Below are 15,972 nucleotides of genomic sequence, written 5' to 3' on the forward strand. Positions count from 1 at the left end.
CATGCCTGCCCTCTGGTTTGAGTGTCTTCCTTATGCTTATTGCTGTGCAATACTGACCACTGAAAGACTTCTCAGTGGTGAAGTACTCACTTGGAAAGGTGCTATATACAGTATGTAAAATTTAAATTGTTTATTCAAGCTCTGTGATAACACTTACTAAAAGAGTTACCATTTACATTTTTATTAAGCACTTAATAATCCTTACCATAAATGGTGCTACATGAAATAGACTTAATTATTTAATAAAGTAATTTAAATTATTCAGGGGGACGAAAAATAAAGTGTATTTTTTATATACTTTCTGACAGTAATTTGTAATTCTCAGTTGGGCTGTGTGAGTGAGCTTGCCCCTGTGATGGATTAATTTTCACCTTGGGCCCATTGATGCCAGAACAGGCACTGGCTCCTTGTGTCCCTAAGCTGGGTAGGCATGTTAGAAAATGGTTGAACGGATGAATGGATTTCTAACACAAACTATGTGCTGCATGCAGTTAGTGACATCTAAATGTCTTGGTGTGTTCTTGACTGTCAAACGTTGATGAATACCATATAAAATAAAGAATAATTATCCATCCATCCATTTTCTAAACATCCTTTTCGAGAGCAGGGTTTTTAGGGGAAGCTGGATCTTATTCCAAAAAACATCAGGCACAAAGTAGGAACAAAACCTAGACAATGCACCAGTCCATCACATCAGAGGCCAATTCAGAATCAACAATCAGTCTAACCTGCATGTCTTTGGAAGGAAACTAGAGCGCCGGGATGAAGCTCTAATAGACATAGGGAGAACATGCAAACTCCGAGCAGGGAGTATGAACTTGAACTCTGGTCTTCTTGTGATGAGGCAGCAGAGCTACCACTGCACCACCATGCCGCCTAGAATATCTCTTTATTATGCAGGGAATTATACACAAATCACATACTGGTACAGCACATATAGATAGATGGATGGATCTGTTCTATCTTACTATTACTTTAACTATCAAAATAATCCATCCATCCTCTTCCACTTATCCGAGGTCGTGTCGCGGGGGCAGCAGCTTGAGCAAAGATGCCCAGACTTCCCTCTCCCCGGCCACTTCTTCCAGCTCTTCCGGGGGAATTACGAGGTTTTCCCAGGCCAGCCGGGAGACAGTCCCTTCAGCGTGTCCTGGGTCTTCCCCAGGGCCTCCTCCCAGTTGGACGTGCCCGGAACACTTTGCCAGGGAGGCGTCCAGGAGGCATCCTGATCAGATGCCCGAGCCACCTCATCTGACTCCTCTCTATGCAGAGGAGCAGTGGCTCTACTCTGAGCCCCTCCTGGATGACTGAGCTTCTCACCCTATCTTTAAGGGAAAGCCCAGACACCCTGCGGAGGAAACTCATTTCAGCCGCTTGAATTCGCGATCCCGTTCTTTTGGTCACTACCCATAGCTCATGACCATAGGTGAGGGTAGGAATGTAGATCGAATGGTAAATTGAGAGCTTTGCCTTATGGCTCAGCTCTTTTTTCACCACGACAGACCGATGCAGAGCCCGCTTGTCGATCTCATGCTCCATTCTTCCCTCCCTCGTGAACAAAGTATCAAAATAAGTTATACGCAATTGCTGATCATTTTATGTATTTTCTGGCCTGTTTGTGTTAGGATTATTTTGAGATTTTGATATATGTACATTCTTGTCTCCTTATTTTTTGGGTTGTTTTTATTAACTTTTAATGTCATTTGTGTAAAAATATCAATACTGTCATTTTGATAGGCTCTGTCCTCTGCTGCCCAGAATTCAATTAAATGTAATTAATGTAAATAAAAGTCACTGCAAAAATTGTGTAGTGTGACGAGGCCTTAAATGAAACAAACACAAGGACGGGTTTGTATTCTGGGAGAATACAAAGTAACATATATATATATATACAGTATATATGACTTAGTGCCACTCTGAGCTTGCCTGTTCAGATTCTCCCCCTTAATACTGCATGGGGTGCCTGAAGGACTTACATACTTCCCAAACCTTGCAGATATGCTGTCTTCCCACCTTCCCTGACCCTTCGTGAAATACTGTGCTCTCTTCTTCTTCTTCTCACCAGAAGAGACATTGAAACAATTAGTAAGAGAGCTCCAGAAGTGTTCTGATGGTTCTTGAGGTCCACAGGTTAGAGTCCCACCTGTTGGCTCCAGGTATTTCTGAAAGCCTGGCTCTCAACAGCTACTTAAAGCACCATGTAAACTTCAGGTTACTTGTACAGTGTATGAGGCAACAGGTGGCCATTGATAAACCATCTGACATTACCTACTGCAGAGAGTTATTGTGTGCAACTCAAGATGTCCACAAAAGGAAAGACTTGGGGTAAACCACATGGCAAGGCAAAGACTTGTTCTTCTTGAGGTGGTTTGCAGTTCCCAATCAGCCATGTTCATCAGCTTCTGAAGAAAGGCAATTTTGGGCACTGGTGCTCCCTTCGACTTGGCTGCTGTTCTCAAATACTTGACTACTGAAATTCTTGAGTTAGCCAGTGATACTACTCGCAACAAGGCAATCGGAATCATCCCTCACCACCTAGACCCAGCTCTGTGTAGCAACAATGAGCTTGATAAGTTGCTGGATGTGTTGACCATCTCTCAAAGGGGTGTGTTGCCTAACATTCAGGCAATGCTACTTCCCAAGAAGACAGAGAACATAAGTAGTTAAGAAATTTGACAAACAAAGGGAGATCAAGCTTATTTGTTCAGCCATTGTCACAATATCTCATCTAGACACTTCATAAAGGTTGTCAAGGTTTCTGCTTCAACTACAGGGCTCATTAGTTTGTTCCAGAATCCCAAAGATCTTTGAGTAAAGGAGTGCTTTCTGGCTTCAGTCAGAAATACACTTCCCCTAATTTCCACTGGTGTCCTCGAGTACATGATTCATTGATAAGTTGAAAGAATTCTGTTGGATCTGCTTTATCAATGCCTTTGAGAATTCCAAAAACCTGGATTAGGCCCCATGCACTCTCCTCTGCTCAACACTAAATGGGTTTAATCCTCTGAGTCTGTTAACAGTATGACATGTTCTTAAGTCCTGGGATGCACTTGGTTGCTCTTCTCAACTCTCCAACTTGAGATCAGAAACCAACCTGAAGCCCATCAGGATCAAACAAGTTAAGGTAATTAATTTGTCAACGCCAACCTTTACACATCTTCATCACACACTTGTCCTGCATCACACCATTTCTGTTATAGTTCCAGACCCTAACAGTCCCTTCTTTACAACAGTACAGAGATGTTGTTTATTCTGAAAAAGAAATATAGAATAATTCATATTAATAACACTATAAAAATAATATCCTCAAACCTACTTAATTCAATTCAAGGACTACAGAATCCAAAGCAGCATCAGGTACAATGCAGCAACCAACCCTGGACAGGGCTCCAGTTCATCATGCTAAAATAAGCATTTAGTGATCATTTTGTTAAGTTCTTTGAAAAGTAATGTTCCCCACACTTTCAGGAGACACCGGCTTCATGTTTGAATTCAGATTCACAGCAGCCCATGAGGGTGTTTAACTCTTTTTTTGGACAGTTTAATGACATCAGAGTATTTTGCCAAAGGAGAACTCCATAGGTGGACTTACACATTTAAAGGTGGGTTTTTAAGAAAACAGGTTTCTGCCATAACCATTTTACTCACTTTATCCTAGTTTGTGTGTGCATGTAAACACGTTGAGTATGACCTTGACAGAAATGCTATATAGAGCAAATAATTATTTTTGTTTATAAAAAATTCTTTTGTTAAGGTTTTATAAATGTTGTGTGACAGTGCCAATTTTGAAAGATGCTTTATACAATAAAGAATTATCAACACTTCTGCAAAGCACTTGATGATAGGGTTCAAAATGACAGCCATTACAGTGTATACCTAACAAATACTGATTGAGCGCTTATATCTTGTGCCCACCGTGCTTTCTTATCACATTAAATGAGGGGTTATGTCTGGTTTAACGTCCATGACGGGAGCAGGTAATCGCGGGATGTCTATTCGGGGCAGTAGCCTGTGAATTGTAACTGGTCAAAGTGTTTCAGGCACATAAGAAAAGACATTAAACATTTATGGCAGCCTTAGCTTTAAAACTGGAAAAGGAAACAGGCCTCCAAAAGTCAATGATCCACTAAATGCCAGTCGTTGGGCTGTTCAGATGTTCTGGGCTTTAGGAGTAAGAGCAGAGAGAGCACCTCGTCCACACATGTTCCTAAGACGGCCCGCTGTGAACTTACAGAAAGATCAGAGGGATGTTTTTTTGAGGGGGTGGAGGAGGGACGTAGACATCTGTTTGTTCCCATCATGCAGACAGAGGAGTCGGCTGGGTGCTTGCTGAATATGTGCATATTTAAGATGTTGCTGGGGTGAAGGATGAGAAAAGGGTAGGGAGTGGGAGGCGTTTAGAGCTCAGCGTCAGACCGTATGCGCCACACACCTGGGGAGCGACGACAACATCAAAGGCTGCCACTCAACAAGTCACCCCCTCCCCTCCCCTGCCAACTCCTAGCTCTCATCTGTCAGGACCAGCCCCTGAGAAATGGCCTCATTTACAAGTTAACAAGCAGCCTGGGTGCGAAAAAGCCCTTTTCTTTTGCTTCAGCAGGCTAATTAGAACCAGTTCTCCTCAGGAATCCACATTCGACGTGGCCTTCAAAAACTGAGCCTCAAGCAAGAGCTGACTAAGTCTGTGAGTGTCTGAAAAAGTCTGCTGTGACAACAAGCCGCACTTCAAATCAGACAGCCAGATCCCATCTATTTCATGTTTGCATCCAGGTTTCAACCTGTGGGGAATCTCTTCTTGCCAGAGGTTTGATGTCGGAGATGCTTTGTTTGCTGAAGATTGTGGTGGGGGTGTCTAGGGGTGTCAGTGACTTTGCTGATATGGATGTTTGGTGCTTCCCACTTTCCAGCTCATGTAATTCTCAGGCTATGAACCCCTTTTTCTAAGTACAGAGCTAGGTGAGTGGCAGAACCATGCTGGATCTGTGAGTCTCCTGGTTACTAATCCATGCATTATTAGACCACATAACCTTCTTACTGTAGTGAGGTAACTTAGAAGTGGAAAAGTTGAAATTGATTTAAACTTTGAACTGTCTGGTTCCTAACCCTTTAGCAAGCTCGTTTTGTCAAATGAGTTAAACATAGTGAGTAAAATAAAAGTAATTTTTAAGCCATACTTGCTAAAAACAGCCTCGGCTTCTGACTCTCTGTGACCCCGAGTCACTAAACCGGTCTAAAGAGTGATAAACAGGTTCAAAATACATCCTCCGTATGTTCTTCTGTGCATTCTCAGTGATGTTACCTAGGGTCACTGGGTGTTTCGGGTTTCATACATCCTCATCTAGGTGACCAGCTGGGGTTGATCAGGACCAAGCCTGCATCACAGCACCAACAGTCCACAGTTCTTTCCTCATAATCCAAAACCACCTTGTGGATTTCCACATGGATTTTATTCCTGTTCTCTTTGCAGCATCTCTAATACCCAGCAAGTTGAATACTCTACAGGGGGAGCTTGCTGCAAATCCCTGACAGCCCACAATTTTGGCTCAAAGCGGGTTTACTAGGTGTAAGTCTAACACAACTCTTTCAGTTCCTGGTACTTAGCATTATTTATTTTGTTTGCTTCCTCATGTGCTCCTCCCAGGTTACTGTGAGCTCCAGCATAATCAGTTGTTTGGTAGCTTCTGACAAGATGATCATGTCTGAACATAAAATTGTTACAATTATGCACTCAGGAAATCTCAGTCTTTTTTCCAGGTCCACTTTGATGTGCCATTCTGAAGCTGTACAGTAAAAAGAACAACAGTGTGTATTACTGGCTGTTAGTGTGGCATTTCTACAGCCTTGGGAAATGGAGTGGTCTTCTTTGGAGAATGTTTATGTTTACTGGTGTATTGACTGCAGTTACATCGTTAGCAACTGCATTGAACACTTGGCCATAGTGCCAGTGATTTTGGTCTTACCCAAGAGCTTTCTGGCAGCTGCTTAGAAGGTATTTCATTGATGCTCTTCCAGAGCACTTAGGTCAGGAAGGTGTCTCATTCTTTCTCCAGATGAAAAGGACAGTTGGACTTGATAGGGTGTCATAAATGGATTGGACAAGGATCTGGACACAATGGAAGTCTGTCTTCCAGATGTTAGACCATGTAATTCTCTATTTTAGCGGCCCCCCTTCTGCATAGTTTATGCCCCGAATTCAACTGACAGACATTGTGTCCACCATCCCAACCTTCCTTACAGAGTTTCACTCTTTGTATTTACTAGTTAAGCTTTTGTATACAGGCAATCCCCAGGTTATGTACAAGATAGGGGCTGTAGGTTTATACTTAAGTTGAATTTGTATGTAAGTTGGAACAGGTACATAAATTTAATAAATGCTATTGTTGACCGGAATCGACCCGACCCTACCCCCCCACCCCCGCCTTCATCGAGCATTACCAGCCACCAACCGAGAATAAACGGGGCAGCCGTGTGTGGTGGTTGGGCAGTGAAGCCACTTGCTGCCGGGAGCCGCCCTAGGTACACAACACTTTGCGCGCTGCAAAATCGCCCCCTCCAGACTCCGTCCAGCCAGCGCTTGCAGTGTCCCCAGGCCAAAGGTGACGGAGGGGCAGTTACTGAGGTGTATGCGTCGCAGCTGCGGCCCTGTTCGTATGTAGTAGGTTGGATGTCCATAACCTGGGGACTACCTGTATAAAGCCTTTTGCAGGGCAGTAATAGGTGATTCATAAACAATTATTTCATTTTTAATGACTTTTCATTGAATCATACAAATTGATTCACAAGCACAAACATATAAATTTAGTGGAACTCAACAGGAGTGCTAAAGTGCATCCGTGTCTTGTGTCATGTTACCAGTGTCTCTCATTTTGCTTACACTAATTGATGTTAAAAGCTCATGCTCAAGAACCACTAGTCTTGATTGTCTTCACTTATGATTCTTTTCAGTTCAAACTATATCAATATCAGTGAACGAAAACACTATCACTGATGATTGTCTTATTCATCATAAAAGTACAATACAGCAATAAAACATTTATGTTAGAATGAATTATTATGTTTTGCAAAATTTATTATTGGAATTGCTTTAAATTGACTATATAAACAATATTATAACATACATTTATGTCTCTTTGTACTTTCAACAAATTAGTTACACAAAAGTGAATATTATTAAAATGTTATTCTAATTTCTAATATTTATTTGCTTTCAACTTTACTTTAGTTCACAGTTTTTTATGGTTCATTGACTTGTAGAGGCTTAACACCTGAGAACTTCCCAAGTTCCTACAACTGCAGTGGACACTTATCATTTACTGATTCGCTTAAGTTCGAACTGAATGTTTACCTGAGAATGAATCTCATGATTCTCATTTATTTGATTCATGAATGAATCGTTACCCAAGAGCAAATCACCATGATTCTCATTCATTTGATTCATGAAATCATTTCCTGTGCACTGGTTGCATGATTCTCATTAATTTTATTTGTGAAAGAATCATTACCCAAAAACAAGATGCACAATTCTCATTCATTTGATTCATGCAAAAATGATTACCCAAGAACAAGTCCATGATTCTCGTTTATTTGATTAACTAGCAAAATACCAGGCGCTTCACAGCGAAGTAGTGTGTTAAAGAAGTTATTAAAAAGAAAAGGAAACATTTTAAAAATAACGTAACATGATTGTCAATGTAATTGTTTTGTCACTGTTATGAGTGTTGCTGTCATCAAGGATTTGATTATCATTATTTCTTTCAATCAGGTTCGTATTTGGAAGATGTGCTGTGTTCAAGTTACATTCCGTGTTTGTCTAGTCTATCCCTGACCATCTCATCTTCGTTGTCAACCGTTGTAAAGATAACAGGTTTCATTCATCGAAGTGTTCACTACCCAAATTGGCACTCGTGAATCTAAGATGTTTAACAGTCATTCCTGGTATTAAGTTGTGGATTTGCCTGCAAATATTTAGCCGTAGCATGTCTATGAACTTAATTTAAACTTAAGCTTTACACCTTGCTTTCCTATTGATATGTCTACAAAGGCTTGTTCAGATTCAGCAGGTTGTTCCTTTCCTACTGCATCAATAAATAGCTCATCCTCCTCTTTATCTGAGACATCACACACTACATGCACAGGTTTACCTTTCCCAGTCCTGCAAAGGCAGTTCACGTGAGCCGCTCGGAGTGCATGCATCGCAGGTTCTCAGCTGTGCTTGTGCTATGTCGTGTGATCTTGCGATGTCCACGGCTTTATTTAATGTTAGCTAAGACCCGGCACTTAAAAGTTTCTCTCGCACTTTTGCTGAGTTTGTTCCAAACACTAGTCTATCCCTGGCCGTCTCATCTTTGTTTGCATAAGCACAGTCCTTCACCCACGAATATTTCGCGGCAGCGTGTCTATTGGATAGCTGCTGACGGATGGTCTTATATGGGCAGGCACTCAATTACATGGGAGGTGTGACGATGAGGGACGTAACTCCACCTCGCACGGCGACTGAGCTGCAGGCTATGGCCGTATATATGTACGTAAGTAGGTTCCAGTTATGACTGTTACGTGTAGAATTTCGAAATGAAACCTGTCTAACTTTTGTAAGTATGGTGTAAGGAATGAGCCTGCCAAATTTCAGCCTTCTTCCTACACGGGAAGTTGGAGAATTAGTGATGAGTCAGTCAGTGAGTGAGTCAGTCTAATTAGATTCATGAATTGAATCATTACCCGCAATCAATTAGCAATTCTCATTCACTTGTGATCCTGTAAGTTAATGTCTTATATAAATTTGCATCTTAAATATGTTTTCATGCTTTATGCAGTGAAACATTACAATGTCATATGAATTATATTTATGTAGTGAACGAGAATCAGGAGTCATGCGAGTGGAAATTGCCCATGTCATAAGGGGACTGTTCCCCACGACTTTACATATGCATCAGCATCTAATCCTAAAAATGAATCCAACAAATCAAAAATATGAATTCTCTTAAATGGGTTGTTGAAAGAACTGATTCAGTAAGGTAAACCAAAATGTCCATCACTATGGTTTGTTAGCCGACACTGAACTGGATGTAGTGATAATTTCATAAACAGCATGCAATATCTTTTCATGAAGGCTGAGAAAATGAATTTTAACATTTTTTAAATATTTTAATTAAAAAAATGTTTTTTTTTATGTAAGGTCATTAGTAAACACTATCAAAATGTATGGTGTAAAAAGCAATGAACAATATAATAAAGGCAGCTCAGAATGTATTAAAGATGGAATTGTCTTTCCATGCGACTCACTTATGGCATTATTTTATTCCAAAGTAATGTGATGTCTAGAAATGACTGAAAAATCTTGTCTTTTTCCAGTTGCAGATCACAATGGGAGACACCCAAGGAGTGGAGGGGGTACACCCGTGTAACAGAGCAGATGCGCAGTGTCCACAGTGCAAGGAGGGTAAGGTCTTTAATGATGAAACAAAGAGCTTACTAAAATATATGTGGCTCATCTCTTTTCTGGTGCATTCGCTACTTACATAAGTTTTAAGTAGCTGTTTTCTGACTAGGCCATAACCATCAAAAGGCCACATGTTTAGAAAGAGTAATCTGCCAAATCTGTGTCTTAACAATAATAATATGGCAGGCGAATATGAGGCTACAGATTCCTCAGTTTCAATGGGGGTAACTGTAAACCTCATATAAGGTTCACTCTAGTCTCTTTAATTACAACTGTCTTGAGTTTGTGTGATAGAAATGAAACAAATTATTTTGACTATGAGTTAGCTATCCTTGAGAATGATGAATTGATGAAGGAACAGAACTTGTGTCCTTGGCAGCCACACAACAGTTGTACCATGGTAGAAATCTTCAACTTTGTTGTTGGCTTCTGGATTTCATTAGTAGTCCATAATCAAATATTATTGAAGATATACGTTTAAATGCAAAATATTTTTAAAGCATGTTTCTCTGGTGTAGGGCACCATAGTATTATTACTGTATAGTGGTTAGTCCTGCTTTAGTGTCTGGCTGTTGTCCATGTAGACTTTGTATATTCTTGCGATGTATGTTTGGGCTTTCCTCCTGCTGGTTAAGTCAAATTGGCCCTGTGTGTGTGTGTGTGTGTGTGTTTGTGAGTAAATGAACCCTGAAAAGGCCTGATACATTGCCCTGGGCTTATTCCTGTCTGTTATTTGATACTACCAAGGTAGGCTCTGGCCCCCTATTACCTTGAATTGTATCAAATTGGATAGAGAGAATACCACAATTCTTTAATTCAGGTTGCAGAATGTGGATTGAAAATTAACAGTAATGCACATATTTCTGTCCAAAGCAATTTATTAAGTAAGAATAATAATATGCCTTTTCATAAAGTTTGCTGTTTGCTTACTTTGGTGTGAATGTTTGTTAAACAATTTGTTGGATTACTATGTGGTAACCAATCTAATTTACGTAGCACATCACATATTCAGTCTTTTTACTGGTCAGGGATTGTTTCGGGAACCCTACATAGTGTGCAATAACTGCTGATAATTTTACAATGAGCTTGTATAGCTGACAGTTTAACTAGACAGTGTTTATTTTATTTAGTTCTCTTTTAAGTGAGTACTTATGACGCCCAGGAGGACCGGAGGAGGGCTTGTACCTCCTCCAGACCGTGAGGGGGCGTCCGCCCTGGTTATGTTGGGGGCCACGGGTAAAGGGCTTAGAAGCCCACCGCTGTAGGGACCCATGGCCACCACCAGGCGGTGCCCCGGTGCCTGAATATCCCTGGAGCCCAGCAGTTCCGCCACACCAGGAAGTGCTGGGGGGAAGATGACAGGGGACACCCGGACGGCTTCCGGGTGCGCAGCCGGCACTTCCGCCACACTGGGGCGTGGCTACGGAGGAGTGCCGGGAAGCAGCTGGAGCCCATCCGGCTTCCTATTTAAGGGGCCGCCTCCCTTCAGTCGATTAGTGGAAGTCGGGTGGAAGAGAGACGGAGCTGGAGAGAGGACTGGAGGCGGCCAGGAGAGAGGCATTGTGACTGTGTGGCCTGGACGTTTGGGGAAATGGTGCAAGAGGCACTGGGGAGTACACGTGACTAACTGTAAATAAATTGTAAATAAACAGTGTGTGGTGGAGCCAACGATGTCCGTCTGTGTGTGTGTCCGGGTTCAAGCCAACACCATATACAGTATCTACAATATGTATGACTTATGGATGACAGTTCAGATTTCACAAATTTGAATCATACGCATGTATTCCTAAGCAGCTATAACATAAAGCTATGCAACATGCAGAAATGAATACAGTAACTGCACAGGTAATAATAAAAACACTAGACACTCCAATCTGGACAACCCATGTAAAGAATAGATATTAAGGCTAATGCAGATGTATGTGTTTGTAACCATATTTACACTGCTTTAATTTTCATTTACATTTTGACGTGCAATCACATGAGCCATTTCCACCATCTTTATCATTTGGCAAACTTTGGATATTTTTGGTATTTGTTTATTTTCACCAATTTTTACAAAAGGCCAGGCATGTGTTATCCAGCCTAAAACTACTTTGAAGGGAAAAATGTTTTATATACAGAAAAGCAACTAAAAAAATTCTAATGAAAATAGTATGCTTGCTCAAAATATATTGTTTTATTAAAAATGTAAGCATATAAGTATATATAAAACAAGCATTTAAACATATAAGGTACATTTTTACATAGCAGCATGTAAGCATACAATCCACTTAATGTAATGTATATCTATAATGCTTTTTGAGTAAGTGTCTTTAATATAGTTTACTTATACTGTTCCTAATAAGCAATTACCAGCTTCACTAAAGCATAATTATCCTGTACTTGCTTTGCAACTGAAATAACAGTATAGGCAAGTACACAATGAAGTATGGAATAAAAATTGAGAAATTACTACTTTTTCTGGACAGAAGCAAGTAATTACTGAGTAAATGAAATATACAATGCAACAAGAGACTCTTAATAAGTCAGATTATTACTGTAAAAGAAAAATCAAATATACCTTATTTACATCATTATTACAATAAGAAAATTTCTTCTGTTGGAAAGGCTGTAATGTAGTTTCCACCTGGTAGGGCTTAACGTAATATGCCTGCCATTACAGAATTGATTGCAGTTTCCCAAACAACTACCATGACCAAAAAACGGTTATATTAACTGTGAATAAAACACAAACTTTCAGATAAAGGGTTGGGGTATTGAAGTTTTCTCAATTTAATATCCAGTAGTTCTGATGGACAAAAGTGAATGATTTTGTAGGTCTAGTGCTGTCTTCCAGTCTCCAGTGATATCCTATGAGCGAGGTAAACGTCTCTGCTATGGAACTCTGAAATGAACGGCAGTATCCAGTCAGAACTGAGCAATTTGGGAATGACTGGTTGTTCTGAATGACTGTTTTCAGTAAATCATTGGAATCGATTTATGAGCACAAATGAATCAATTCAATAGAGCTGAACGGGAGTACTAAAGCACATGAGTGATGCCATTGGCTTCTTTGGTTTAGATGTTAAAAGCACATGGGCAAGTACCACTCGCCTGATTCTTGATTCTCATTCACTTCACTTACCATTCTTTCTAGTTAGAATATTATCGGCAAATGAGAACTCTGTCATTGATCATTTTCTTTTTCATCATAGGAGTAAAATAAAGTAACAACTAATTTATATTAGAATGTTTTAAATGTTTGTTTTGTACAATTTGTTATTGTAATTATTTTAAATACAGTATTTAAACAGTCCAGAGACATGCAGGTTAAGTGCTTTGGCGATCCTAAATTGTCTCTAGTGTGTGCTTGGGGTGTGGGAGTGTATGTGTGTGTGCCCTGCTGAAGGCTGGCACCCTGCCCGGGGTTTGTTTCCTGCCTTGCACCCTGTGTTGGCTGGGATTGGCTCCAGCAGACCCTGTGTTAGGATATAGCAGGTTGTGTAATGACTGACTGATGACTGACTGTTTATGTTCCTTTTTGCATTCAACAAATTAGTCATTCAAAACTGAACCTTGTTAAAATTTTGCTTTTAGCTTTATTTTAGCATAGACTTTTTTATGGCTGAATGAATACACCAAGCATATATTATTTACTAATTCTTTCACCTTCAAATCGATTAATTACGTCACATGATTCTTGTTCATTTGATTACCCAAGAACTAGTCACACGATACTTGTTCATGTATAATTCTGAAACTTAGTGTCTTATTTTAATTACATTCTGCATTTTTATTATATTGTCATGCTTTGTGCTTTCAAAGAGGTAACTTTTATTCAGTATGAATTATCAGTGTTTTCAATATATAATTTAATAAATATAATTGTAATTTAAATTATATTTTACAATTAAATAATAATTTGAGATCCATTTAAGTGGGACAACCCTCCCTCCCAAAGTTTTTCTTTTTTATTATTAATTTCAGACAAATTAAATGAATCAATTCACGTAATTGGGTAGTTGAAGTCAGTAAAGTGAACTGAAATCCCCATCACTAGAGAGGCGGTGGTTTATTTGTATTGGCAACCAGAAGAGGTGAGGCTTAGGGATGGATACAGGAAATGAGTTAGTGACTGTATAACACCTTTAGCCTTATTCCTGTGGCTTGCCTCACCATAGCCCATGAAACACTCCCCATGCTTGTGTTTGTGACATAAAGGTACCAAATCTGGGCTCAAAATAGTAAAAGTTAAAAAAAATAAATTAAATTAAGCAGGGAACTTACAAATAAATTGAAGAACAAATCTAAATTCTTACTAAATGATAACACTGACTTTTCACATGTCTACTGCTTCTTTTACTTTAAATATTAAATGATACCTTTCATATAACAGTATACAGTATATGCAAAATACCTTCAGAGGGTATGCATCACAAAAGGTATTTAAAGTTGAAACTTATCTATCAATTAAGAACTTTCATTGGCAAGAAAACAGGTCCTGGAGTTGCACCCCTAGCTTATTGTGCCACCTCATATTTACCGTAAGTAAACATGTGTCCCTGTGGCAGATGTTCATTTCTCTGTGGCAAATGCCACTACTTAAGGCTTTGTGTTACAAGTAAAACACAATGTGGTACAACCCAAACTATCATTCTTTGTTCTTACTCGATGTACATTATGAAAGGAAGGAACCACCCACATGCAATATCCCCATAATGACTATGCTTTTAATTAAAGTCTGTTATGCATTTTGAAAGTAGCCTATGATTTCCATCAAAGGGTGCTCTTTCAAAAACATTCAGTTTATAACTGTTGTGACATGCCCTCTATGCAGGCTACATAGTTGGACTACAGTATACAGTTGCTTCTCCTCTGTATCTTGAATCTACATCTGTATTTACCCAGAGCTGTCAGGGTTGATGTTTGCTCGTAAATCACATAACTCAAGTCATACACAGTATTCCAGCATACAGTATTCCATACTACACAAGCTTTGGTTCATAGTGCTTCAGAGGACTGGTGGTTCTGTGGCTAAAGATCTGCACTGGTATCTGGAAGGTTGCTGGTTCAAATCCCAGAAGGGATCCTACTGTGTTTGGCCCTTGAGTAAAGCTCTTAACCTGAACATTGCTTCAGGGACACTGTACAATGGCTGACCCTGTGCTCCAACCCCCCAAAGGTCATGCAAAAAGACAATTTACCCTTGTGGACTAACAAAAAATATCACATTTGGAGCCATTCCTTAATATTAGTCCAAAGAATGTTTGATGCCGTTCCATAAAACATGTAAAGCTTGTCTATAATTTAAAGATACTGCTACACAAGTCTTAATCACTTTCCATATTTTTTTACTTTGCAATAGCATATTTAATTTGAATTTCAAAGCATATTTCGTAGGATCCTACTGCATTTATTTCAAGTCCAAACCACATATAATGATGTGCCATATTACACTGTCTTCACTTAATATCACATTTATAGCTGATCCTGGGTGTCACTGGGTGTGACGAGGGTGGATAGGATTAGAAATGAGTACATTAGAGGGTCAGCTCCAGTTAGACAATTGGGAGAAAAAGTCAAAGAGGCAAGATTGCGTTGGTTTGGACATGTGCAGAGTAGAGGTGCTGGGTATATTGGAAGAAGGATGTTAAGGATAGAGCTGCCAGGGAAGAGGAAAAGAGGAAGGCTTAAGAGAAGTTTTATGGATGTGGTGAGAGAGGACATACAGGTGATGGGTGTGACAGAACAAGATGACGAGGGCAGGAAGATATGGAAGAAGATGATCCGCTGTGGCGACTCCTAACGGGAGCAGCTGAAAGAAGACTAATGCAAAACATGGGAAATACCCAAGAGCACATTTGATGCTCACGAGAAAAGCTACAATACACCTTCTTAGCTTATGGTCTAATGGTCTCTTTCTAGAATCCCTGGTTAGTGTGTAAAACATGACTTGTGGGTTAATGCCAGAGTAACATAAACTTCATTGTATTGATAGGAACTGCCAGAACAGAATCTGTGTTTTATTTCCTTGCCATGCATTATCTCTGCTAATATTTCTATGACTTTTTCCTCTTTGGCACAGGTGAGTTCCTACAGATTTCCTTCAATGATTCTAGTCTGCAGTGTATCCAATGTTCCTCCTGCAAGTATGGCCAGGGGGTGAAGCATAACTGCACCTTGTTCATGGACACCCAGTGTGAACCCTGCATTAATGGTAGCTCGTATTCAGAGAAGGTCAGTCAGACAGAAGCCTGCCAGCCCTGCACTGTATGTGAGGAGAGCAAGGTGCAGATCCGAGAATGCACACGTCTGTCAGACACACTCTGCATGGGTAAGTTCTCTTGACATGTACTTTTGCTATTAAGAGATGCCGTGAGCACGTTGGTGACATGGGGCATGCATACACAGGGTGATGGTGGTCTGTATACTTTTAGCTCCATATTTCTCACTGGTTTCCCTATTTGTTTCTAATTTTATGTATTTATTTATTTAAAGAACATCTGTAAAAAGCTATATTTTCCCATGTGGACTATCTATCTATCTATCTATCT

General features: G+C 39.9%; 1 protein-coding gene across 1 annotated transcript in view; it reads left to right on the forward strand.

Annotated features, from left to right (window-relative positions):
- Window positions 1–15,972, forward strand: part of nradd (neurotrophin receptor associated death domain) — a 56,760-nt gene that overhangs the window by 22,745 nt on the left and 18,043 nt on the right. Inside the window, exons 2-3 of the mRNA XM_039737131.1 lie at window positions 9,349–9,436; window positions 15,504–15,752. Of these exons, the coding sequence (XP_039593065.1) occupies window positions 9,349–9,436; window positions 15,504–15,752 (337 nt within the window). The remainder of the gene's footprint in view (window positions 1–9,348; window positions 9,437–15,503; window positions 15,753–15,972) is intronic.

Source organism: Polypterus senegalus, chromosome 15 (genome assembly GCF_016835505.1).
Source record: "Polypterus senegalus isolate Bchr_013 chromosome 15, ASM1683550v1, whole genome shotgun sequence".
NCBI classification, from domain to species: domain Eukaryota; kingdom Metazoa; phylum Chordata; class Cladistia; order Polypteriformes; family Polypteridae; genus Polypterus; species Polypterus senegalus.